At 61.5% G+C, this 25,916-nt stretch overlaps 1 protein-coding gene across 4 annotated transcripts in view; it reads left to right on the top strand.

Moving 5' to 3' along the window:
- Positions 1-25,916, top strand: part of BEGAIN (brain enriched guanylate kinase associated) — a 44,549-nt gene extending 18,633 nt beyond the window's left edge. Inside the window, exons 3-8 of one of the 4 annotated variants that reach the window (XM_033420278.2) lie at positions 13,717-13,806; positions 17,941-18,102; positions 19,353-19,419; positions 19,875-19,982; positions 22,367-22,450; positions 23,395-25,916. In XM_033420278.2, the coding sequence (XP_033276169.1) occupies positions 13,717-13,806; positions 17,941-18,102; positions 19,353-19,419; positions 19,875-19,982; positions 22,367-22,450; positions 23,395-24,759 (1,876 nt within the window). In that variant the 3' untranslated portion in view covers positions 24,760-25,916. Of the gene's footprint in view, positions 1-13,716; positions 18,103-18,440; positions 18,653-19,352; positions 19,420-19,874; positions 19,983-22,366; positions 22,451-23,394 lie in introns of those variants that run through there. The other 3 variants (XM_049706512.1, XM_004262402.4, XM_049706511.1) reach the window with 3 other exon arrangements.

The raw sequence follows: 25,916 nt of genomic DNA, 5'->3' as shown, positions 1-25,916 counted from the left end.
GGGGGTCCCGTGTGGCCAGGACACAGCATAGCCTCCCAGAATTGGGGAGCATCCTGCTCTCCTCTCCCTCTCACCCTATTAGTAGTTTCAGAGCGACCTCGAGGGCCTTTCCAGACTACTACTTCCCAGCCAGTACTGGGGCTGCCCCTGTAGGGTTCTGCCCTGCATTTAGTGTCGGGGGTCCAGGACCAAGAGGCCCCAAGGGATGTAGGGGAAGCTGGTCAGCATGGCCTCCCATGGTGTAGGTCACAGGGTCTTCTGGCAAAGTCCTGACCCTCTCTGGGGCTCAGTTTCCTCATCTGTAAAGTGGGTATCCTGAGCACCCCCACCTTGCAGGGCTGTTGGGAGGACGACCTGAGATACTGGGGTCTGACGGGCCTCACCTGGGACCTGGCCCACAGCAGGTGTCCAGGTAGAGGTTCACTGTGGGGCATCCGACCTGCACAACTCTGGGTTCTCAGGCGGGAGAAGATTCATCTGTGGTCCAAGTGAAGGGGTCTTGGCTGTCCAGCAGGATGGCTCTGTGCCGGGGTCCTTCCTCCTGTCCTGGGGCCCGCATCGCAGGCTGGGCCTAGGAATCTGAACTGAGCTCCGAGAGGGCAGGCCCTTTGCCCCGTCCAACACTTGTCACACAACACACACACACCCCCGCAGTGCCCGAACCACAAGGACTATGTCCTGTGACCCTCAGCGGCTCCCTTTGTGAGCAGGTACCCAGCTGGGGCTCCCTCTGCCCGAGCCTCTCTCCTCACCACCACCCCACGGGGCAGCCCCACTTCTGAGTCCCGAACTAGCTGTCACCTTCATGCCTCTCTGCCTTTCAGGCCTCCCATGCTGTTGTCTCTGCTCAGAATGCCCTTCCACCCACCTTCTTGTCCACATGACAGACTAGTTATCCTCCGTGTCACTTTTCTCTGTGGCTTTTGTGACTCTCCTATCCCTCACCCCCAGATGGGCTCATTCCCCCTCTGTGTACCAGGTCCTGCGCTAGTGCTGAGACAGGTCAGCTCTCCAGAACAGGGACCCAGGCCCAAAACACAGGCCCCCAGGGATCCCAGGTTGGAGACACTAGCCTGGGGAATCAGAGAGAGCTTCCTGGAAGCAGGGACACTTGAGCCAAGGCTTAAAGAATGAATAGGAGTTTGCAAGGAGGACAGATAGGACGAGCCTTCCTAGAGGTGCAGAGTCCTGGGGGCCTGAGGAAACAAGGCTGTGTTCAGGGAGACCGGTGAGGGGTGGGGAGTGGAGGTCGGTGGGGTGTCCTCTGTCCTCTGCACCCCATAAGGAAGCCCCTGGGAGCAGAGCATGGGGTCCATTTCTCCAGCCCCAGATCTGGCCGCCTCTGCTCTGGCCTGATGCATGCCCCCTGTCCCTCGCTCACCCAGCTCTCCTGCCTCTGACTGCTTGAAAAACTCTTCCTGTGACACTCAAATATTTGCAGATATTAGCGAGTCCCGGCTGGCTGTCAGCACGCGGAGCCGCTGCACCGCTAATCCCAAGTTAATCCCCTCCTCTGCCTTGTCTGCCCCGGCTCCGCCTGTTTTAACAACCGCCGTGGCCGCTTTGCTGCATGCCTTTTGGCAAGCCATTTCCTCTGTGGGAGCCTCAGTTCTCTCCTCTGTCATAGAGCAAAGTGGGTCAGTCGCCTCACATGGCACCTGGGACACAGAAGGTGCCTAGGAAACCCAGAGCTATTCCTGTTCCAAGTCCATCCCTCCCCCCACAATATAATTGTTCAAAGTTGTGAGCTGTGATAGGCATCTAGAAAAAGTAATAAACATCTGTGCCGTTTAGAGGTTAACTTTAGGACGACCGCCACCCAGGTCAACACGTTGAATGCTGCCAACCTCCCAGGGATCAGCCCCCATCGAGACCCTTCCCCAGTCACAGCCCCCTCCCCCTCCCCCGGAAGTCTTCAGGATCCTGGCTTTTGTGATAAAGTGGTTGCTTATTTTCTTCCCGATTTGGCCGCCTGAGAGCATTCCTAACTGACATCGTTTTGTTTTGCCCGGTCTGCAACTTCACATACATGGTGTCTATTAGCCTGTGCTTTCAGGTTGGCTTTTTTTTTTTCCACTAAAGCATCATGTTTTCGAGAGGTGTCCTTAGAGTGCGTGGAGCTGCCCATTGCTGGCTGTCTTGGGGAACGGCATTTGTGAGTGAAGTTATACCTCTTCGTTCACTGATGGCCATCCGGACGGGCGGCTTCCAGCCTGGACCATTGTGAATGAAACTGCTGTGACCGTGCCTGTCCAGGTGCTGGGGAGCTCGTGCAGCCTTCCTGGGGTACCTCGGGGCGGCACTGCGGGGGCACAGGGCACGCCCACCGCCAGCTTTAGGAGATGAGGCCACGCCCTCCCCGCGGCACTGGGACTTCCTGTGTCTCCGCAGCCTCCCCTCCCTGGGCTCCCTCAGGCCACAGGCGGGGAGCTGCTCCTCCCGTAGCTGTAGCATTAATTGCACGGCCCTGGATTACTGCCCGTTTGGGCTTCCTCGTTTGTGACTTCTGTGTGTATTTCCATCGCTTGTCCTATTGATTTGGAGCTCTTCAGAGAGCCCTTGTCAGTCACACGTGCGGCAAATGCACCTCCCGCTGGTTTGCTTGCTTCTCACTCTTTCAATGGTCCTCTGATGAACAGAAGTTCTTAATTTTAATTCCGTTGAATTTCTCTTGAATCTTTCAGGCTTTCACTTTTTGATGAAAGCTTTTTGTGTCTTGTTTAAGAAACCCTTCTGACGTCATGAAGCTATTGAAAGTGATTTTCGCGTATGGTTTTGAGGTCAGGCTCCTCTTGGTCGTCGTTCTCTGTGGGTTTTTGTTGCTCTTGTTGTTTGGTTGGTTGGTTTGGTTTTGTTTTTCGTTTTGTGTGTATGTGTTTTTTTGCTTTTTGGAGTTTTGTGGGTTTTTACTTTGGGTTTTTTTTTTATTGGTTTTGGGGATTTTTTTGTTTTTTGGGTTAAAAAATTTTTTCGGTTTTTTTTGTTTTCTGGTTTTCTGTTTTTAATTTTTTTTTTGGTTTTTGGAGATTTTTTGTGTTTTGTGTTTTTTAATTTTTTCGTTTTTTTGTTTGGGTTTTTTTGTTGTGTTTTTTTGGGTTTGTGTTTTTTGGGGTTTTGTGGGAGTTTGGGGTTTTTTTGTTTTTTGGCTTTTTTTTGTTTGGGGGGTTGTTTTGTGTTTTTGTTGTGTTTTTAATTTTTTCATTTTTTGTTTTTTAAATATTTTTGGTTTTCCTTGTTTTGGGTTTTTTTTTTTTTAGGCTCCTGCCCCAGGGCCTTTGCAGGTGCCTTTCCTTCTGCGTGGAATGTTCATCCCCAGATATCCACGTGACTCCCTGCCTCCCCTCCTTTCACATCTTTCTCAAATGTCATCCCTGGTCAGGGTGGTGCTCCTGACCACTCATTCCATGTACAATTATAGCCCCTCCCCCAGCCTCCTCCTCCTCCCTGCCTTGATTTTCCATCTCCCTCATCCCCACCTGACTCTCAATTTGTCTTATTTATTTATCTTATTTACATCCATCTCCCCGCCAAGAACAGCAACTGACTGCTGACCCCCAGCACTTAGAGCTGTCACGTAGTAGATGCTCAGTAAATGCTCTGGAATGAGACCAAAGTGTGGTGCACAGTGAGGAAGGAGGATGGGGAACAGCGATTCCCCACGCTTCATGATGCCCGAGAGGGGGGCCTCCACTCTGCCCCCCAGGAAGGGGAGTGTTGGGGACACTTTTGCCCCCCACCCCCTCAGGGAGTAGTGTTTTTTAAAAAAATCACCCTGTGAGAGGCCCTCAGAGGTGTGAGAGCCTCCACCGGAGGGATCTGGCCTCAGCAGCATGTAGGGGAGCCTTCCTGAGAGGGAGATGCTTGGACGGAGATAAGGAGGAGTGGGGGGAGGGCATTCCCGGCAGGGGGTCCGACGTGGGCAAAGGCCCGCGGGCAGGGGGGATGCTCTTCCTCACCTGGCAGCTGAGCTCTGCCGTTCTCGGGCTCTCGGCCTCCCGCCCCTGCCAGCCAGGAGGGATCACGGAGCCGAAGGGGTTTGGGGAAACAGAGGCCAGAGGCGGAAAGGGGCTTGTCTAGGTCTCCGGGGTCAGGACAGCCACAGCCTCCCAGAGCAGCTGGACACTGCCCAGTGGGAGGAGGCCTCTCTGTGTCTGGGCCAAAATTTGCAGCCCACTCGCCCCTTCCCTCCTGAGGGCCACACCCGCACCCTTCCCGAAGCCCAGAGTGAGGATGCACCTCCGAGGCCTCCGGGCCCCCACTGACCCTTCAGAAAACCCAAAGCTCTTGTGTGGCACCCAGCGCCCCTCTGTGTGGCCACCTGAGCCCTGGACCCAGCTGCTCCTCCCAGCTCTGCCTCACTTCTAAACATGATTCTAGCAGAGGAAGTCTTATGCGCTAATTCTTACTAAGCTGTGAATGACTGCCTCACTTTGATTTCTCCCTTTGGGAGTCAGGGCATTATAAAGGGACCATCCACATGGACTGTTCTCTCTTACCTTCTTCTGCCCTGCCCTTCAAAGTCTCCTGTCCTCACAGCCCATCTGAGTCCCACTCCTCTGCAAAGGCTCCCTGATGAAGTACGTGGTTAAGAAGGTGGACTTACCTGGATTTGAATCCCAGACCTGCCACTTACCGGCTGTGTGGACCTGGGCAAGTTTCTGAACCTCTCTGATTCTCAGTTTCTGCATCTCTAAAATGCAGATCATAATAATAGCACCTAACTTGGAAGGTTGTTTTGCGAATGAACTCGTGAACGTGGAGCTGGGCATGTGGCTGGCGCTGTGTGGGCCGCTTCACCCTGTTAGCCTCCTGCCCGCCTCTCACATGGTCTCATTTGTTCCCAGACCCTGTTTCCCCAACCATTGGGCAGATGGCATTATTCCCATCGTGAAGGAGAGGACCACCTGGCGAGGGGGGGTGTCGGGCTGTGACCTGCAGACCTAGACTGAGTTAGGACTGCGAGAGCATTTCAGGGTTGGGGGCAGCGGGCCGGCTCTGCTGTGCCCCCAGACTGCATCTTTCCCAGAGAGGGCGCATCACCAGTCCTGGTGGTGGCTGAGTATTTCAGAGCAAGAACGTGCCGAGTACCTGTTTCTCAGCATTCTGCCTCACCCCCATTGACCACGCGCAGAAAGCCAGCCCTGACTGTTTGAGATCTCTGGCCCCCTCCTGCACGCTCTCACCCTACCTTCATGACAGCCTGAGAGCTGCCGCATCGCCTGCATCCCTCGACAGGCCCACTGAGGCTCTGGAGGCGTTGCCCATCAGGGCGCCGGTGTCGGGGGCAAGGCCTGGGTGTCTTTATTGAGCGATGGAGCTGCTGCTACCTGACATGGGGAGGATGGAGATGGGGCAGGCGGGGATGCACGAGATGTCGGTGGGATGGGTGCTCGGGAGCAGGTATCCTGGGATCCTCAGCCCTCGTGGCAGACAGCATGGGGGGGTGCCCTGCCAGGGCAGGGGGTTGCGCCTCTGTGTCCTGTGTCCTGGCCAGAGGGGCTGCCATGGGGAGGGTTCTATCCTGGCTCCCATGCTCACTAGCTGGGTGCCCTTGAGAAAGGCCCTGGCCCTCCAGGCCACAATTCTTTCATCTGTACAATGGGTCGCTTCCCCACTCCCTGCCAGGCCTCGGGTGAGGATTCAGTGAGGGGACTGTCAAGGGCTCGCAGTAGGTCTCACTGGGTGATTGAGTGATTGAATGGGGGTGATCTCGGGGGAAGCTTCCAGAGGAGGTGATGGTCACAGGTGTCCTTTGGGCTTTGGTTACTGATGGGGAAACTGAGGCCCAGAAAAGCAGCCTCCTTCCTCGGCCCCAGTGCCTTGCAACCACCAGCTGCTGCTAAAATCTATGATCGTAACGCCAGTGTTCTTTTCTTCCAGACTCAGTTTGGCCCCCAGGACTGTCTCCTGTGGGTGTGGAGAGGTGCGGGGTAGGTGGGGCAGTGAGGGCAGAGGGACCAGGGACCAAGGGCATCCCGGAGGGGCCCAGGGGCACGTAGAGAGTGCCGGGATGGGGCAGGCCACCCTATGCCCCGCGCTCCAGGGTCATCAACAAGCCTCCCACAGCCCTGATTACCTTTATGATCCCCAGAATTCTGGAAAGCAGGCCCCACCGCCGGTCCAGTTAATGCGTGCCCGTGTCTGTGGTGGGGTGGTCACATGAGTGAAGCCAGCGTGGGCTCCGTGGTGGGCAGAACCTGATCATCAGAGTGTTGCACGGCAGCCTCTTCTCACCTGGGCTCCAGGGCAGCGTGGCGGGCGCTGGGAGCTTCATCTGGGAGCCTCACCAGCGGTAGCACCACACCACCCACCTGTCCTCCCAGCGGACGCCCCCTGAACACGGATTCTGGGCAGAGAGCAGCTGTGGCCTTGGGGCAGGGGGGGGGTCCAGGGCCAACGTGTGCACAGTCCCACCCTCCAGGCCCCCTCAGTCTAGGGGGTGAGGAAAGAGAGTAGATGAGCAGCGGTGCTGGGCTGGGTGCTGGGAAAGATGAGGCCAGGCGGGGGTGCCCACGGAGCCCCAACACAGCCAGAAAGGGGGGTCTTGGGGGCTTCCTGGGGCCCGCTGTGTGGCTGGCCCTACCTCTCCTGAGGCAGCCTCCTTGGGACTCCCTGTCCCGACTCACCCACCAGAGGGACAGCCCCAGGCCAGAGCCTGTCGCCAGTCCTTTCCACTGTGGAGCTCCCCTGGGGCTCCCGGCGCCCCGAGCAAGGGGACCGGACACTTGGTCCACACTCAGGGCCAGGCGCTCTCGGCCTCCTGCCAGCTGCCCCAGGCCTGGGCTCTGGCCACACTCATCTCCCGGCCTTTGCCCAAGCTGTGTTTCCCGCGCAGATGGCTGGCCTTCTTCATGACGGGCACGGGATGACCTCTCCTGCCGGTGCTGGAGGCCCTCCTCCATGGGGTCACCTCTGTCTCCGTACTCGGGCTGCCAGATAAAGTACGGAATGGCCAGTGGAATTTAAACGAGTTTAAATAAATTTCACTGGGCATCCTCTACTTTGTCGGGCTCCCCGACCTCAATAAACAGCTGGATGCTTACTTAGTGTAAGTACTTCCATGCCGTGTTTTGCACATACTTACACTGAACACTCATTATTGACCTGAAATTCACATTTCACCCTCTCATGATCATTTCAGGGCGCTCAGCCCTTATGGAAATCAGAGAGCAACTTCTTCTGGCAGAGCCAGACAAACAAAGCCAACCCCCTAAAGCCGCTGACCTCAGAGGCAAGGAAAAGCCCAAAGCACTGGAGGCTGCGGAGGGGAATTCGGGTTGATTGCCAGGAGGCCCGCAGCCTGTTGACCTGGGGCGGGGCGCGCTTTCTCCCTCGAAGCCCCAGTTTGCTCATCTGTAAAATGCATTCACTCTGTGTTTTTCATTCATTCAGCGAATGTTTATTGGGCCCTCCTGGTTGCCAGCCTCTGCTGCAGGGTCTGAGGACCCAGCAGGGAACGAGGCAGACAGAAATCCCTGTCCTGGGGAGCTGCCACTCCAGGGGGGTGAGGCCAAGGACACACAGGCCCGGCAGGGAAACGGGGAGAGAGGATGCCTGCAGAGTGTAGGAAAGGCCTCGCCAAGAAAGTTGCGTTTGAATGTTGAGTGAAGGAGGAGAGGGGCAGCCGTGGGGTATCTGGGAGACAGATCCAGGCAGAAGAACAGCACGTGCAAAGGCCCTGAGGCAAGGCCGTGCTGAATGCGGCTGGAAGGTGAGGTCCAGGGGGCAATGGGAAGGCTACCTGCCATCAGTGATCAGTGTGAACACGTTGGGCCTGACCCTGGCGATGTAGGAGCTTTGGAGATGGAGGGCGGATTGGACTTAGCCTTCAACAGGACCCCTCTGGCTGAGAGCAGGTGAGGGCAGGAGCCAGTTAGGAGGCTGTGTAGCAATGCCGCACAAGAAAAGTTGGACTCAGCGTGGTGGGCGGCGCTGGAAAGAGAAAAGGAGTCAAGGGTGCCTCCAGGCTCGGGGAGGAGTGCTGGCCCTGCTGGGTCGGGGCAGGGACTGGGGAGGGAAGGCTGTGGATTTGGGGAGGGCGAGCGGAGTGGGATACAGTGGGCCCCACAGGTCTGTGCCGCCTGCGAGATATCCAAGCAGAGTCAGAGGCAGCAGAGGGTATGCACGCCTGGAGTCGGGGAGACACAAATTTGGGGGCCCTCAGTGGAGCGATGGTATTTGTGGCTGAGGCCACCATGGGGTGAGTGTACCCAGGGCAGGAGAGAGATTGGAGGCACTATTCCTGGGTCCTGCTGGTTAGGAAGCCAGGGAGAGGAGGGCCACCCGCAGAGGGGGCTGAGAAGGACGGCCAGGTGAGGATGGTGTTTGCAGGAGGAGGGAGGCGTCGACCGTGCCGTTGGCCGCTGAGGGCTCAGGTCGCCTGGGCACTGAGCTCAGGGACCGGCGAGAGCTGGTTCAGTCGCGTGGAGGGGACGCGAGCCAGGTTGGGTATTGGTCCTGGCAGGCTGGGTGCAAGGACAGGCAACGTTTCTTGGAGCAGAGAATGAGGACAGGTCCCGGAGGGTCAGCAGAGGGTTGTTCTCAATATGGCAAGCGTACCTGCATGTTCTTGTGCTGGAGACAATGATGCAGTAAAGAGGGGAAAATTGGTGGTCTGGGAGTGAGGGGAGGGTAGCTGGAGCCGCGCCTGGAGTGGGCGGAGGGGCTGCCTGGCGGGCTGTCTATAGTAACAGGAGGGCAGATGCTGGTAGGTGGGGAGACCTGGCGGTGGCATCTGCGAAAGTTCCCTAGGGGTGGCTTCTTTTTTCCCAAGGAAAAGGAAGCGAGGTCATCAGCTGTGAGTGGCGGTGCGGGAGGAGGCGTTGGGAGGTTCAGCAGGGAGGAGAAAGTGAAGGAACGGAACAGGGGATGTGGTAAGGTTCCCGGGTCAGTCTGCCGGATGAGCAGAAAGGGAGGCCTGTCAGCTCGGCCGTGTGACTTCCTGCCATCTGTACAGGTGCAGGCGCCGAGTCTATGGAGAGCTGACCCTAACCAGAGTGGGGTTTGGGAGGTCCGGGAGGGCTTCTTGGAGGAGGTAGATAGAATGAACTAAAGAACAGGGGAGGGGTGTTCTCAGCAGGAGGGGCAGCATGTGCAAAGGCCCGGCGGTGACTCTGCAGCTGCTCCGCCCACTTGCCCAGGTTGCTCTTCTTTGTCCTGGCCCTGAGCACCCCTGGGTCCACCCGCCCACTGAGGGCTCCCAGGCTGCAGAGCTGCCAGCTCCCAGTGCGTGGTTCTGCCTTGATGGGCGTGGGGGGAGGGGGTGGCGGGAGCAGGGCTGCAGCCGCCTGATAAGATGAGGCGGAAGCGAGATGAAATGTTCCCTGCAGCGTCTCCCGTCTCCTGTCTCTGGGCAGGAGAGCAGTGGAGCGTCCGTGTCACCGGGCCGCGAGGAGGGAAGAGGGACTGGTTCCACTGGATGACCTCGGTCAGCAAACCAGGAGAGAGCAGGGCCTGAGCAGGCGTAGAGTTTGAGGTCTGGCTTGAGTGGGTGACCCCTCCTGGCTGTGGGCCCCCAGGCCAGCCCTGTGACAGTCCCCTCTCCCAGTACACACGCTGTTGCACAGTGGCCTGGCGTGTCCAGAGTCCCCTTCTCCGTGCACGTGGCGGTGCTGGTGAAATGGCTACAGAGTCAGCCCAGGGGCTGCCCAGGGGCTGCGCAGGCGTGTCTGAGCCGCAGGCCAGTGCCAGCCGGAGGCCCAGGACTGCTTCCCTCCAAGGAGAAGCTCACGGCCCACCAGGAAGCGGGATGAGCTGTCCTGTGGGACTCCAGGCCCCTGCCCTTGACCCCGCCAGGTGGCTCACCTCTTAGACTCCAGCCTCTGCCCCGTCAAGCTGGCCGCGGTTGACCCTCACAGGGAGACCGTGGCTGTGCCTTGTGATTCTGACGTGTGGGAGGCGGTTCAAGGAAGAGTAAAGGGCTGCGATTTGCGCTAAAACCTGGCACCTCAACGTGAGGGGAAGAACAGCTGCCCAGTGTTGAACCCCAGGAGGGCTGTGTGACGTCATTGCCATGAACCTCAGTTTACTCATCTGTCATATGGGTGTGGTGCACGCCTCCCTCACAGGGTGGCCTGAGACTAGATGAGTAGGTATGTGTGGGCACCTGGGGCAGGGCAGGCCCTCGGCAGGTGCTGGGGGCGTTGGTGAACCATTCATGCCCACCTGCCCCTCGAGAAGGGTCCTCAGTAGGTTCCCACTGGGGACACAGGATGGAATCAGTGCGGCAGTGAACAAGTTCAAGGGGAATAAAGACTGTTTGTTCTGAGACACAGAAAAGTGGTGGCCACCAAGCACAGGGGCACAGGCCAGGGCATGGGGGGTGCGGCAGGGGCGAGGGGGCTCTGAGGCCCTGCAGGGGTTGCCTCTGGCTCCTTTTGTGGAAGGATGGTGGTACCAGACCTTCTACAGGGAGACTCAGAGATGATGCCAGCATGGGACAGGGCCAGAGGCTATTCTGCAGGGACCCGCCCCCGGGCCCACGCAGGGCATCCCAAGAGTCTGATGCGGTGGTCCCAAGGTGCCCACTGGAGGCCCAGCTGGGTCTGAGCAGCTCTGGGGGCAAAGACCTTCTCCCAGGGCTGGGCTCACCTTGGCCAAGGTGGCCCGTCAGTGGTAGCTCTGAGGGTGGTTCCATGGTGTCTGCCTCTGCTGGGCATTGCCCTTGACACTGGGAGCTGGCACGAGTCCCTGTGCCATGAGTTCCAGGGTGTCGGCCCCTGCGGGAAGGGGAGAGGCCAGTGGGGGAGGGGCCGGGTGCTCTCACCAGCACCTCAGGGGAGCAAGGAGGACTTGGGGGGGCTTACCCCCCATTTATCCAACCCCAGAGTAGGCCCCGGGGATATAAAAATGCACTGGACCTTGCAGCCCCGGAGACAAGATCGGCTCCTCTCCTGCAGATGTTTCTGCAGATGTTTCTGCAGCCGTTCACGCAGCACATGCTGCTGGTCCCTGGCTCCACGTGGACACAGCACGGGGCACCGGGACGAGTCGGTGAAGGAGGGAGTTGGTCCCAGGGGAGGGCAGGCAGGTAGGTCCCCAGGTCCTTGTCCCCGCAGGAATGAGAGAGGGTGGAGGAGGGAATGCTGTCCCTGGCTGCAGGGGCCTGAGGTGGGGGGGGGGGGTACCTGGCCGAGAGGATGGCGAGGACAAAGGCCCTGAGGTGGAGAGGAAGGGGCTCAGGTTAACTCGGGCACAGCCTGGAGCCAGCGCGCGGGAAGGGGGCCAGCGCAGGGCGAGGTGGGGGCCGTGGGGGTCTGAGGGGACGGGGGCTTCGGGGAGGAATCTTGGGGAATTTTGCCCAGAGGCGGGAGTGGTCTGGCTGGGTTTCGTGACCTGGCGGAGGGCGGAGACCGGACTGGGGGCCGGCACGGGGCAGGAGACCGGGCCCCGGGACAGGAGACCGGGCCCCGGGACAGAGGCTCAACCCCAGTGACGCTCCCTGGCGGGCAGGCTGGGGCGGGATGGGTGTCAGGGTCCCACCAGTGAGCCCTGGGTGGGGAGGAGTTAACCTGAGCGGGAAGGAGTAGTGCCGTCCTGGCAGAGGGGACACAGCGACAAAGTCACCAGGATGAGAAGCTGCCTGCAGCGTGTGAAGAATGACAAGCAATTTGGTGTCACTGGAGCATGACTGGGGGCCAGAGCCTGAGCGCGGACAGTGCGTGTGGAGACAGGCAGTGCCACGGGGGTGCCACGGGGACCGGCTCCTGGTACCTGGGAGCCGGAGGGCGGACACTCCTTCAGCCCCACCCACCCCATCACCACAGCCCACCAGGGAGCACCTCTGCCCCCAGGAACCTTGTTCACACCACGGAGGAGGGAAGGATGGCCCCCGGGCCCCAGAGCTCACATGTCCTTCCACCCCGTGCCCAGCACAGCATCACAGGCATCGGGGGATTTCAGCCGCATCCCAGACTTGCTGTGTGATCTTGCTTAACCTCTCTGGGCCCCAGTTTTCTCAGCTCTAGGAAGAGGCGCTCCCCATGCCATACGCCTGAAATGAGAATTTGCGTCAGAACAAGAGCGGTTGTCAGGGATAAATGCCTTGTGTGTGACCAGCGGCAGAGTCTGGGTCAAGTCACAGCCATGCCCCCCATTCTCTGTGCTTCCAGGCAAGCCCCGCCCCTTCCCTGGGCCTCAGTTTCCCAGGGTCCCAGGCTCCCTTCTACTCTTCTGAGAACTCACCTGCCAGGAGTACCCAGCGGAAGGGCCTTCTGGGGTGGGGACTGGCTGGCGAGGGCTGGGACGGGGACTCCCCCAGGGATTGCTGGACCCAGCCGAGCCGCCAAAGGGGAGACTGGGTCTCTGGCTGCTCCCACGGGAACGGGCCAGTCCTGCCCCTCCTCTCCGTTCACTCAGCAGCATTGGGGTCATGGGCCAAGAGTGAACGCTGGGCCTGGACTTCCAAAGTCCAGTTCAAATGGAGATCGAGCCGCCGCCTCTCCCCCCACCCCTCCCCCAGCCCAGCCTGCAGATCAGCCCAGGAGGCCAGGGCCAGGGGCAGCCCATTTCACAGATGAGCAGATGGGGGCTTACGGAAGTGGTGATCGACGTGCAGCTCGCGGCCCAGGGCTGAGAGCTTCCCTACCCGTCCCCTCAGCCCCCAGCCTATCAAATCAACACTTTCAACCTTCTCTGGGGGGAGGGGCAAAATTTGATCCTTAGTAAATTTTTTCTTTGCTGCACCCCACAGCATGTGGGATCTTAGTTCCCTGACCGGGGAACAAAACCGCGCGCCCTGCAGTGGCATCACGGAGTCTTAATCACTGGACCGCCAGTGAGGATTTTTCATCCTCGCTGTAGGAAATATGACAAATCCAGAAAAGTATAAAAGAAAATTTTTTCATTGCCCAGAATCCCACCACCCACCCAAGACAACATTAACATTCCTTCCCTTCTGCTATCTTGTGTGGCATCTGTACGCAGTTATTTTGTAAATGGGGTCGTGCTGCCCTTTCTCTTAACACATACACTCGCCCGTGTCTCTAAGCCTTGTCTGGACGCCTGATGTCCGGGGCAGCGTCCTCCCGTCAGATTTCTGCTGTGGCTCCGGGGCCAGCCAGGCCACCGGGAGCCCTCCCTGGAGAGAGTACAGGAAGGGGGCGACCAAGCCGACTTGCGCCTAAAGCTGTGATGTACGTCCTGTTGCCCCCAAGCAGGGTGGCACCATGGGGCTGGGGTGGGTCATCCACCCGCCTCTGTCCCACCCCCCGCCCAGCCCAGACAGGCCACAGGCAGGGTGAGTGAGAAGGGGTGCCAGGAGGGGTGAAGTGGGTCCTGCCCTGGACCCCTAACATCCAGTAGGTCCCACAACCTCCAGAATACCCCACTGGTGTCCGTCAGCAGAGGTCGGGGGTCACACGCCCTCCATCCTCCTTGCCTCCCAGGCTCTCTGACCAACGGGTCCTGCAAGGAAGGAGCAATAGCCGGACAGAAACCTGGAGCTGGGGGAGCCTGCCCCCCATGACTCCCCTCTGAGGCTGAGATGGGGATGCAGGCCTGGGGTGGGACTCGGTGACAGCAATGCACTCGGGCAGCTGGGGCTGGCAGGTGCCTACCCCCCAGCTCCTACGCTCCTACCCTGCCACCCTGCTGATGACAAGGAGCTCTCCTGCCGGTGGGGGACGATCCCCCATCTCTCTGTGACTGCGTGCCCATGGCGGGCCCGGCGTGGCCCCCGGTCCCCGTTCTGAGCAGCTCTGTCCTCTTCACCCACAGGCTGCGCAGCCCCTGGGTGCCCTCGTGCCTCGGGCAACCCCGCGTCCTGCAGGGCCGACTGGCCAGGTCCTCACCCTCGCTCTGGGACAGGTAATACACCTGTTGTCTCCCCGGCTCCTCGGTGTCTCTGCGCCTGTCCCCAGACGTCCATCCCACATCTGCATCAACTCCCCCGATGAGGCCCAGAGAGGGGGAGGGTGTCAGCTGCCAGCACACCCTCGCCATTGCTTCCCGGCCATCTGGTCTTGGAGGCGAGGCCCCGGTGTCCCCACAGACCAGCCCTGGGCTCGGTCATCGGGCTCAGGCCTCTGCTGAGCAGCCAGAGGGGCTCCTGGTGGGAGGCAGGTGGGGTCCCACTCTGCGCCGAGGGAGCTCATCTTTCTCCCCTGTGAGGTGGGGAAGCCTTCCAGGGGCTTCCCACGGGCAAGGAGGGAACCACGAAGCATGCACCCACCAGCACACACCCTGCCGGGTGAGGCCAGATACTGATCAATTCACCAGGACCCAGGTCAAAGCGAGGGGACCCCCCCCGGGCAGCAGTGTGAGCAGGGCTTCCCGAGCCCCCCAGCCGGGAGGGTGACCCTGATCCGGAGGGTGGTGCATGAGGGATTTCCAGGCCCTCCCTGTGCATCTGCTGAGGGGCCCCCTGAGCCAACTCCACACCAGGGGGGAGGCAGAGGCACTGAGCATTCCCCCCATGGTGCCTGCCCCCGGCATCGTCTCTTGGCGGTTCTGATGATCCGGGGAATGCAGGGACCACGGTGACAGCCCTGTTCCCTGAGGGTGGGTGCTTCAGCGTGTGGGTGCACACATCCCCGTTTTACAGATGTGGAGACTGAGGCTGAGGTCAGGCAGGGCTCGGGCAAATTCCCTGGGAGGGAAAGGCAGGAAAGGATGGTGGTACCAAACAGGTGACTGAAGACCTCAGGGTGCCCAGCCCAGGGCCCTCCCTGGACCAGGCAGGGGAGGGGACATGTCCAAAGCTCTGGAGTAGTTGATGGCCAGGACTTGGTGAAGGACTGTGAAGGGTGGCCACAGGCAGTGAGAGGGGTCACCACGGCTTCTCAGGGTCTGACTGGGGACCGCTGGTAGCTGTGACCTTCCCGGGGCTGGGGAGCACAGGGGGCAGAGAAGAGTCAGCACTGGACGCGCTGGCTGTGAGGTGCCTGTAGGCCTTCTGGGAGGAGAGGCCGGTGGGCGGCTGGACGTGGAGGGCAGTAGAGCCCTAGAGAGAGGTCGGGGCTGCAGATGGAGGCTGGGGAGGGGTTCGTGTGTGGCTGGGCACAGAGGACCTTAGGCCTGAGATGTGCGGGGAGGGGGCGAGGGGTAAACCAGGGCCCTGAGGATCAGCCTGGGCGACGGAGCTGGAGCGGCAGAGGTGGGGAGGCGTGGTGGGGCACCGGGGTTGGCGCTGCTGTGACTGAGGGACCAGGGGGGCGTGTCCAGGGCCAGGGCCCAGGTACCTCCAGCAAGCGGGCTGGGGGCTGTGGCAGCCCAGGGCCGGACCCGCTGCGGCTGAGGGGTGGGTGGGTGGGTGTGAGGGGCTCAGGAGGTGAGAGCAGTACTTGACGGGTGGTGGGACAGAGCCGCCCAGTATGTCTGGAAGGCCATCCGGAGGCCAAGGGTTAAACTGAGGCTGGGGTGGGCCGGCTCGATGAAGCTGGCTGCCTCGCGAGGGGCCGTCGCGGCTCAGATGCCCGTCTGGCGGGTCCCGGCTCTGCTCGGAGCCCACCTTATAGCCCTGTCATATTTTCCTCCTACACGTGCCTTGTTGGTGAACCTGCTCCCTTGTTCACTGTTTGTCTCCCCTCGAGACTATAAGCTCCGCGGGGCGGGGACCACATTTGTCTCATTCGTGCTGTGAGGCGCAGGGAATGGTGGGACAGGGCAGGAAAGGAAGGAAGGAGGGTGACGGGTGGATGCATCGTAGGGGGATACGGCTGGGTCACGTCAGGTGTGGAGAGTCTTGACGGCAGGGTCCGAGCTGTGGCTGCAGGCGAGTGACCAAGGTGGGGGAGGGCGGGGGCTCAGGTGGCCCCACGGGTGCTCTCACCTCTTTCCGAGGGTGCGGACCCCGCCTGTACCCTGTGACCGAGGGCTGTGGGTGACCTGCAGCCCCTGCAGGATGACTGACTTCAGGGGCCGCCGCCCCACTCCCACGCCTGACCCCATGTGTGCAGGGGGCCCTGGGTGACATGGGAGAGCCCCCAGGAAGCTCGCCATTCCCCTGGGGAGAAAGGCCTGGGCCAGGGGCAGTCTGGGACCTGTAGCTGCAGGGGGCTTGGAGTGAGTCAGTCAGGCGTGCTGCCTGGAGGAAGCGGCAGGGCCTGCTTGGCAGCCATGGGCGGGCACTCTGCCACTGGTCTCCCTCCTTGCTTGTCACTCTGCATCTTCCTTGGGGACCAACTCTTGGGAGGACCCACCCCGCCCTTCTCTGAGGCTCTCAAAACGTAGGCAACTCTTTATTTTTTTAATTAATTAATTAATTTATTTTTGTGGGGGTATGCGGCCTCTCACTGTTGTGGCCTCCCCCGTTGTGGAGCACAGGCTCCGGACGTGCAGGCTCAGCGGCCACGGCTCACGGGCCCAGCCGCTCCGCGGCATGTGGGATCTTCCCGGACCGGGGCACGAACCCATATCCCCTGCATCGGCAGGCGGACCCTCAACCACTGCGCCACCAGGGAAGCCCTATTTTTATTTATTTTTAAGAATGTAGACCTGGGCAGGAATCCAGGAAGGCTTAATCGGGGCTCTCTGGGTGTGCGCCTATGGTAACACGCGTGGTTTACAGACAGGGCCCAAGACTGAAGCCCACTCTACCCCGGGCTCTGGAGGAAGCCTCCTGCTTGCCCACAGCAAACCCACCAGAAGTTACCATCCAAAGGGTCTTAGCTCCAAATGGTCCCCTGAGGAGGGTTGGGCTTCCTCCAGCAAACAGCCCAGTTGGGCCCCTACTCCGACCCGGACACCTCTCTGAAGCCAGGGCTTTGTGTCCCCAGGGCAAGATGAGGACAGTCGCAGGTGGACTGGGGGGGTGCGTGGCGGGGACCAGCAGCCAGGTCTGTGTGATGGCAGGGACCCCGCCCACCCCGTGACACCATGGAGTTCACCTTCAGGCTGCACCATTCTGGGCTTCGTTGTGACTGTAATGTAGGGGGTGACGGGGGCAAAGTGCAGGGAGTGACAGAGCAAAGCGCACACCCAGGGCACTGAACGGCAGCTTGAACCTTAGCCTCACTCGTGGCTAACAGCCAGCAGAACTCCCCTGGCGCCCCTCACCCACCGGGCCGCTCTCCCTTCCCTGCAGAAATCAGCCCTCCCGGCTATTTAAGGTGAGTCCTTCCCCCTTGGCCCCTTCTGCGTGCTCAGCCAGTCAGGGGAAAGGTGCCTCAGGTCGGCCCGTGGTTAGGTGCTCCCTGGGACCTGGGTGGCTGCCGACAGGAGGGTGTGGCCCCTGCCCTGGTGGAGTTCGCGGCCAGTCCCCTGGGTGTGGCCACTACACCTGTCCCTCCTGCCTTGTGCCCAACGGTAGCTGATGTGAATTGATGGCATATGGCTCAGAGGGTGAATCATCCCGTTCCTCTTTCCTGAGCATGGGAACTCGGCGGCCTGGGGTCCCAGAGGAGCCCTCAGTCTGTGGGGAAAATAGCGCCTCAAGAGCCAAGCCTGGCCCTGGAAGGCTTCCTGGAGGAAGGGAGACATGAGCAGGCCAGTGGTTTTCTGAGTGTCTGATGCTCTGTGCAGCTAGCTGGCCACTGTGGCGGATGCTACCTGGACGTGGGGCATCCAGGCTCATCCTCTCCCTGGCCCAGAGATCACACAGCCTGCTGGGACCACACAGTCGATTTGGGGAAGACAATCCTGGTCTAGGGTGTGGCACTAGTGCCTCTGGGCCTCAGCGTCCCCAGCCAGCGCTGTGGAGGAGCAAAAGTGGGGGACCCTGTAAGCGATGCCATCTGGAGGTCGGCTCGCAGACCGAGAGACTGGGTGCCGATGGGTGCTCTTTAAACCAGGGTCCTTTAAGCCGCCCCAAGCACTTGCCCCCCCCCCAGTGCCAGACTGGCTCAGGGTCAGAGACCCTGACCCCCGGGGCGGGGGCTGGGCGGTGTGCGTGCTTGTGGTGCGTGTGCGCGTGCGTTGGTGCGGCCTGGCGCACCCCGTGCGCACCCACCGGCGCCTCGAGCTCAGCGCCGCGGCCCGGCCCGCCGCCGCGTGTCGTTGCAGCGCGCTGCAGGAGCAGAAGGGCGAGCTGCGCAAGCGGCTGTCCTACACCACGCACAAGCTCGAGAAGCTCGAGACCGAGTTCGACTCCACCCGCCACTACCTGGAGATCGAGCTGCGCCGAGCGCAGGAGGAGCTGGAGAAGGTCACGGAGAAGCTGCGCAGGTAAGGGGGCGGGGCCTGGGAGGGGCGGGGCCTGGGCGGCGCGGGGCCAGGGAGGGGCGGGGCCTGGGAGGGGCGGGGCCTGGGCGGCGCGGGGCGCGGGGCCGGCGACCTGCCGCTAGCAGGGCCGTGCCTCCCACCCGAGCTGGTGACCCCATTCGTACACGGGGAGTCCAAGGCTCAGCGAGGGCAGGCGGCTCTGACAAGAGTCGCGCTTTGTGCCAAGAGCTGCCACACCAGGATCTGAACTGGCGCTGGCTACTGCCGGGTACAGGCTCTTCCCAGGCACCTCTGCGTCCCCTGCTCATTCCTTCTCTTGTATCTATGTGGTGGGGCGGCAGCAAGACACAGGAGCAGCCATCCCTAGACCCAGACCCCAGCCACTGGCGCCTGGGTCTCTGACCGGGAAATGATGTCCAGCCTTGGAGGTGAACCAGCATTTAGAGACGGTTCCCTTGAGCAGCACCGCAGCCAGTGACAGCAGGCTAGGGTGCGGGACCCTGAGCAATGGCTCCCTTAAAAACAAAACTTCTGTAAACATCGTGCTGCACGTGTAAGATGGGTATTCTTCTAAAAACTATTACACGCTTTCCAGGCTTCTTTTAGGAAGAATGAAAGGAAACGCAAACTTTGCTGTTGGCTTGGTTTGTTATAAATGTTTATAGAGCATTGGATTTGCAGGGAGGCTGTTTGTCCCTCACTACTTAAGCACCTCCAGCCTCAGTTTCCCCACTCGCAAGACAGGGGCAATAACACTACACATAGGTTGTCGAGAGGATGGACACTGTCCCTTCCACCGTCACACCGCATGGCGTCAACGGCTTCCCACCCAACACCTGCCTCCGTCTCAGCCTCTTCCAGGGGGAACCGTATCCTATTCACTGTGTGTCCCCAGCACTCACCCCAGGGCACATCACACAGTCTTCAGGTTAGACCCCTGCTAAACTGCTGTTGAACTGTGAACCCTTTCGCCAGCTTTGTAAGGACTGTGTGTAAACTGTGAGTTAACCGGCTCTGAGTGAGGACCCGACAGAGTCCCTTGTGAATAACAGGCCTTCCCTTCTCATCTACAGGGGTCCTCGGCCCTGGCCCAGGAAATGTTGCAACAAGTTAGCTTCAATCAGATGCTTTCTAGCACAGGAGCAGTTAGAGCAGGGTGGGGCCTGTGTTCAGCCCTCAGCGGGCTGTATGGCTACGGGGGCCGTGGGAGGGTCAGGCCTGGCACAGCAGTGACGTCAAGGCCTCCGTTCCAGGATTCAGAGCAACTACATGGCGCTGCAGAGGATCAACCAGGAGCTGGAGGACAAGCTGTACCGCATGGTGAGGGCACGCCACACACCCCCACACCCCAGCACTCCCAGCCCTGGGCCCCCAGCTCTGGAACCATGGTGAGGACCTCGGGCCTGGTGGTCATGCCCTTGCCCATGAGGAGCTGGGCCAAAGGCCTCGTTTCCACGCTGCCCGCTCCCTGCTCCCCGGGGTTGGGCCAGTCCCACCTGTCTCTGCCCTGATTGGGTGCTCTCCAGCACTCACCTATCACTGTCCCCATGGTGCAGAGGAGAGACTGAGGCTCAGAGAGGCAGTGACTTGCCCAAGGCCGTCTGGCTCCTCCCTGGCAGAGCGGGACTGGAACATGGGCTGCTCTGTGCTCTGACCCTTGCGTGCCTTGGCCTCCAAACTCCTCCTCGTTATCGGCTGCGAGAGGGGACCCAGGAGGCCCCAGGCCTTGGCTGGCTGCTGAGCGCCTCCCTCTTTTGCCTGTCCCCCACCTCCAGGGCCAGCACTATGAGGAAGAGAAACGAGCGCTTAGCCACGAGATCGTCGCCCTCAACAGCCACCTGCTGGAGGCCAAGGTGACCATCGACAAGCTATCGGAGGACAACGTGAGTGCCGGGCCATTCTGACCCTGAGGGGCTGGCGCAGGGCCGGGTGGACAGACGGGATGGTCAGGACCTCACGGAGTACCTGGGCAGTCGGGGAAGGACGGGGGCTGCCTCACAAACTGCATCCCGCGAGACCCTCTACTGGAAGGAGATGGGACTTGAGATAGGGAGCATGGGGCCATGCTGTCCCAGTCAAGGCAGGGCTTCCTGACCCCAGGGTTGGGGCGTGGCCACTCAGGACTCCTGCCTTCGGCCACTCTCAGTGGACATCAGAGTCCTGTGGCTACCCGTGGGTCCTGACTTCCAGGGTCCCGCGAGAAGGGCCCCGCTGCCTGCCACAGACCCGTCAGCTGAGCACACACTCACTGATTAGCTTCTGCTCCTCGCCGGGCCAGACCCTACGAGGCTCTGAGAATACGTGTGAACAACACAGGCAAGCGCCCTGCCCACGTGGAGTTTACATCTGAGCAGGGGAGTGGGGAGGGCGGACAGTAAACAGGATAGATATGTCAACTGTGTAGTGACTTAGAAGTGCTAAATGCTGCAGAGAAAAATAAAGCAGGGGATGGCGCTGGGAGTTGCCAGGTGCAGGGTTAGGGAATCTCAGTCGGGTGCTTCTGGAAGAGGCTGCTGGAGCCGAGACCTGAAAGCGATGAGGGAGCTAGCCATGCGACGGCGGGGAAGGGCGCTTCCCAGGCAGAAAGAGCCACAGTGGCAAAGGTGGGTCTGAGTAACTTGAAGACCAGCAAAGAGACCAGAAGGGGCTCTTGTGGGGAGGAGAGGCCGAGGGTCTGAGATCAGAAGGAAAACAGGAGGCCGCATTGTATAGGCTTCGATAGGAATCTGGGGGTTTTTTTTGAGTGAAGTAGGGAGCCACTGAAGGTTCTTGAACAGAGGGGTAGCCTGACTGAACCTACTCTTACTGGGCTCCAGTGGTTGCTCTGCTGAGGACAGACCGTAGAGGACAAAGCCATGAGTGGGAAGGTCAATGAGACAGCAACCTGGGAGAAAGACGATGGTGGCTTGGCCAGGATGGCGGCCAGGGAGGTGGGAAGCGGGGGGCTTGGATTCTGGTTATATTTTGAAGCTGGAACCAAAGTGATTGACTGATTTGGGATGTGGGTTATGAGAAGAAAAAATGGGTCCAGCCCGACTGCAGGGGTCCGAGTCTGCTGGAAGGGAGCCACCTGCCATCTCCTGGGCTGGGACCTTCTGGGGGAGACGTGGGAGGGGTGGCAGGCGTGGGGCTGGAGCCGGGCCCTGGACAGCCAGGTGGAGATGCCACAGGTAGGAGATGGCGGAAGAGTGCACAGAGATGAGGGGCGGCTCTCAGAAGACTGTTAACAGCTTGGTGGCAGGTCTGGGCTGGCCAGACGGTGCCTGCAGCCCTCTGACGCCAGCGGCAGCCAGTCTGGGGCCTCACAGGAGCCCAGTTCCCAGCTCTCAACCAACTATACCCTTTCAGGGATGCACTGAAGGAGTGGGAGACCCGGGTTCCCTCCACTGTGCAGGCCAAGCCGGGGCACCAGCCTCAGTACGGAAGGTGGAGGGGCGCAGCCACCAGGACCAGGGTCAGGGGATGGCAGGGGCGCCCACGCCCTCAGCAGCTCACCTGAGCTGCAGGACGCCTGGGCCTGGTTGACTTGAGACAATGGGAGCAGGTGGACCTCAGGGCCCATTGGTGGACCCCAGACCCCCCGCCCCCGTCAGAGCCCTGGCTGCAGAGGGTCCCAGGCCGGCAGTGGGAACCAAGGCCCAGCGGCAGGCACGTGCAACAGAGATTTTCCAAAGATGAAACCAAAACCCCTCGAGGCCTACTGTTTGCATCTGTTTTCAGCTCAGGAGGCTGAGCTGGTCCCCGCCCGGACCTGGGGTCACACAGGCCCTCTGCCCCCCACTCGCCCTGACCCTTGCCCGGCCCTGCAGCCACGCCCGAGTCCAGGCCTCACTCTGAGACGTGGGAGCGGCAGGCCCGTTCCTCGTCCCTCGCCGTTGCCGGCGCTCTCCACCGCGTTCCCTTGGGAGGGACTCAGAGGCCGCGGGCAGGGAGACCGGGCCTGGTGTCCATGCCTGGGGCCTCTGGGACTTTAGGGCACGTTGCAGGCCCTTCTTCTCCCACTGCCCCCCACCCTGTGGGAGCTTCCCACCCGGGTCAGTGGTGGGACTGCCTGGGAGGGCGCCCTCCATGCCCCAGAGGCTCCAGGTCAGAGCAGGGGCCCCCGTTCTGCAGGAGAGAGTGTGAGGCCCAGAGAGGGTCCTCGTGCTGCCCACTGCACAGCTGATTCTGCCCGCCGGTTTCCGCATTGGCCACTGGGCACCGGTCAGGGTGGCAGCGACCTTGGCGAGGGGCGAGCCTGTGCAGAACAGCTTCTCTTGTCTTTTAGGAGCTCTATAGGAAGGACTGCAATCTAGCGGCCCAGCTGCTGCAGTGCAGCCAGACGTACGGCAGGGGCCATAAGGTGTCCGAGGTAACGTGAGCCCCGCCCCGGCCAGGCCCACCGCTGCCCCTGCCACCACTCGGGGCCCCTTCCTCGCAGGTCCCACCCTTGAGAGCGAAGGGGCTGGCTGCGCCCGAGGCCCCCTGGCCCTACTCGATCCTGCCATGCCCTGGCCTATCTGGGTACGTGGTGGAGGGACCACCGCATAGACACCTCCCCGCCAAGCCCGGACAGCCGGCGCACCCCCCACCCCGTTTCCTCCGGGCACAGCCCCCAGTCCCCACCCGCTGTGTGAGCCCCCCCGAAACCCTGTGGTTTGGTTTGGGTACAATTCCTAACAGTGCTCATTTCAGAGATAAGAAACTGGCTTCACATGAGAGTCACTGGGCCAAGGCCACAGGGCCCAGCCTCGGACCCAGGGCTCCCACCCCAGCCAGGCTGCCCTTCCCCTCACCCAGGCCTTTCCACCTGCCGCCTCCCCGAGCCTGGGCCACACCTAAGACGCTCACAAAATAGATCAAACAGTAGCGGGACGCCCCCCACAGGGCACCAGGCGCTCCTGCGGAAACCGCTGGGCGCCTGGCTCTCAATCTTTGTCGCATCTGTTTCTGAGTCTGTCTGGTTTGGGAGCACCCAGGTCACGTGCGTGGGCCGGGGGTGCCCTCCCAGAGACCCTGGGGCTGGGAGAGCAAGTCAGCACCTCAGGGGAAGGCCCGAGAGAGGCCTGAGTCAGAGCCGGGTTCCAGCCTCCAGGCTCTGCAGTGCCCCACTGGAGTGGGCCGGGTTGGGTGGCGGTGACCAGGGGTTCACAGGCACATCCCGGGAGCTTGCGAAACAGAGCATCCCGGGCGTCGGCTCCAGCTGGTGGGATTAGAGAGGCCCTGGGCAGGTCCCCGGTGGGTCAGCCTCGGCTGCCGGTCCGGGGCTGACCGTGACCCCCGTCCCCTCCTCTTCCTCGCGGCATCCCGTTCTAGCTGCCCTCAGAGTTCCAGGAGCACGTGAGCCTGCACATGGAGAAGCAAGGCTGCAGCCTGCCCTCCCCGCTCTGCCGCCCGGCCTACGCTGACAGTGTCCCCCCCTGCGTCCTCGCCAAGGTGCTGGAGAAGCCAGACCCCGGCAGCCTGTCCTCCCATCTGTCGGATGCCTCAGCCCGTGACCTGGCCTTCCGCGACAGGCTGGAAAAGCCGGGCCCCCGGCCCCCCTACAAGGGGGACATCTACTGCAGCGACACGGCCCTCTACTGCCCCGAGGAGCGGCGCCGTGACCGGCGGCCCAGTGCGGACGGGCCCGTGACCGACGTGGGCTTCCTGCGGGCCCAGAATTCCACTGACAGCGCGGCCGAGGAGGAGGAGCCCGAGGCGGCGGCCTACCCCGCGGGCTACCGGCACGGGGCCTTCGGGGGCTACGCGGCCTCGCTGCCCACGTCCAGCTCCTACTCGAGCTTCAGCGCCGCGTCGGAGGAGAAGGAGCACGCCCAGGCCAGCACGCTCACCGCCTCGCAGCAGGCCATCTACCTGAACAGCCGCGACGAGCTCTTCGGCCGCACGCCGCCTGCGGCCTACGGGAGCAGCCCGCGCTATGCCTCGGCCGCGGCTGCGGTGGCCGCCCCGCTCGAGGCCGAGGCGGCCCCGGGGTTCGCGAGGACTGTGTCGCCGTACCCCGCCGAGCCCTACCGCTTCCCGGTCTCCCCCGGCCCCCAGCCCGCCCTGATGCCCCCCAACCTGTGGAACCTGCGGGCCAAGCCGGGGTCGGCCCGGCTGGCCGCAGAGGACGTGCGCGGCCAGTGGCGGCCGCTGAGCGTGGAGGACATCGGCGCCTACCCCTTCCCGGCCGCCGCTGCGGCCGCCGCCGCCGCCGCCCCCGGCCGCGCCTCGCCCGGCGGCTTCAACGACCGCTACTTCGGGGCCGGAGGCGGCCCGGGCGAGAAGGCCGAGGGCCGCGCCAGCCCCCTGTATGCCAGCTACAAGGCTGACAGCTTCTCGGAGGGCGATGACCTCTCCCAGGGCCACCTGGCCGAGCCCCGCTACCTCCGGGCGGCCGGTGACCTGAGCCTCAGCCCCGGCCGCTCGGCTGAGCCCCTGCCCAGCTACGCGGCCAGCGAGGGGGAGCGGGAGAGGCTCGGGGTGCAGCTCTGTGGGGCGGGGGGCAGCCCCGAGCCCGAGCACAGCCCTCGGAGCTCCAGGGATTCCCTGGAGCCCAGCTCCATGGAGGCCTCCCCGGAGATGCACCCCGGCGCCCGCCTCAGCCCGCAGCCCGCCTTCCCTCGGACTGGCGGCTCGGGGCTCAGCCGCAAGGACAGTCTCACAAAAGCCCAGCTCTACGGAACCCTGCTCAACTGAGCACCCACGTGCAGGCCTCGGCCGTGGCCGCCCCGCACACCGGGTCCCGAGGGGTGCTGCCTCGCCTCCCTGATACCCGTCCTCCCGGCCCCGCAAACGAGGACCCCGTTGAGCCGGGGGAGGGGGGGCACCCCACCCACGTGTCTCGTCCGCCCCCGCACCGCCACGGTGGACCGTTTCTCACACAGCAGCCTCCTTCCCCACCAGAGATGAGCATCCCCCCTTTTATAAAGTGCAACTATTTTTATAGAGCAAAAGGGTCTTTCTTAACGCACTCAGCCTCCAGCTCCCTGGATGGTGGCCTAGGCGTTTTCGACGCGACGCTCCTTGATTTTCGGGTGAGGGTGAGTGGGGCCTGCCCCTCAGAGGGAAGGACGGTGTCCTGCGGAGACCCCCCGCCAGCCAGTGACAAGGGAACCCTGACGCTCTGTCCACAAAGAGGGGGACTGGAACGGGTGGAGGGATGTGTAACGTTTTCAGCTGTTCTTGCCGTGTGGCCGACGACCGACCACCCCCCAGCTCCCCCGTGGTCCGTAGTCCCAAGTGGGGCCGGTGCTCGTCCCCCCAGTGTCCCGCTCCCCGGTACCACCTCGCTCTACCTCAGATGTAATGAGGCCCTCCGACCCCGGTTTCTGTAGCTTGCTTTCCTGTCGTCTGTGATGCATGCCCCGTCTCAGTACTGTATTTTGCATTCATTAATAAAAGACATCGGTGGAAAGAATTTGAGTTTGGGTAGTTTCTTCTCTCCCTTGCCTTTTGATCTCGGGACGTGTGGCCTTGGGTGTCTCCCCCCATCGTCCCCTCTCTCAGGCCAGGGCAGCCTGATGATAACACTCCTCCCCCGCCCTGGCACTGTGTCGTCCAGTGTTTGAGTTCTTCCATCGTCTCAACCCACTAAACGTTGTTATTGCCATTTCATACAATGTTCCTTATAGACTTTGCTTCTGCCTCAAGCTTCCTTAGGAGGTCCTTTAGTTCAGCTCTGCTGGTGACAAACTCTTCTGGGTTTTTTTTTTTTTTTTGCTCTGAAGATGTCTTTGCCCCATTTCTGAAGGATATTCTCACTGCGGAGAATGTCAGCGGGGGTCTCTTACCCTCAGTGCACAGAGATGTCACCTGGCTTCCTGCTGGGGTGGGACTCGCCATCAGTCCCCCCC

This window comes from Orcinus orca, chromosome 2 (genome assembly GCF_937001465.1).
Source record: "Orcinus orca chromosome 2, mOrcOrc1.1, whole genome shotgun sequence".
Lineage (NCBI taxonomy): Eukaryota > Metazoa > Chordata > Mammalia > Artiodactyla > Delphinidae > Orcinus > Orcinus orca.
This window is presented reverse-complemented; position numbering and strand designations above follow the sequence as displayed.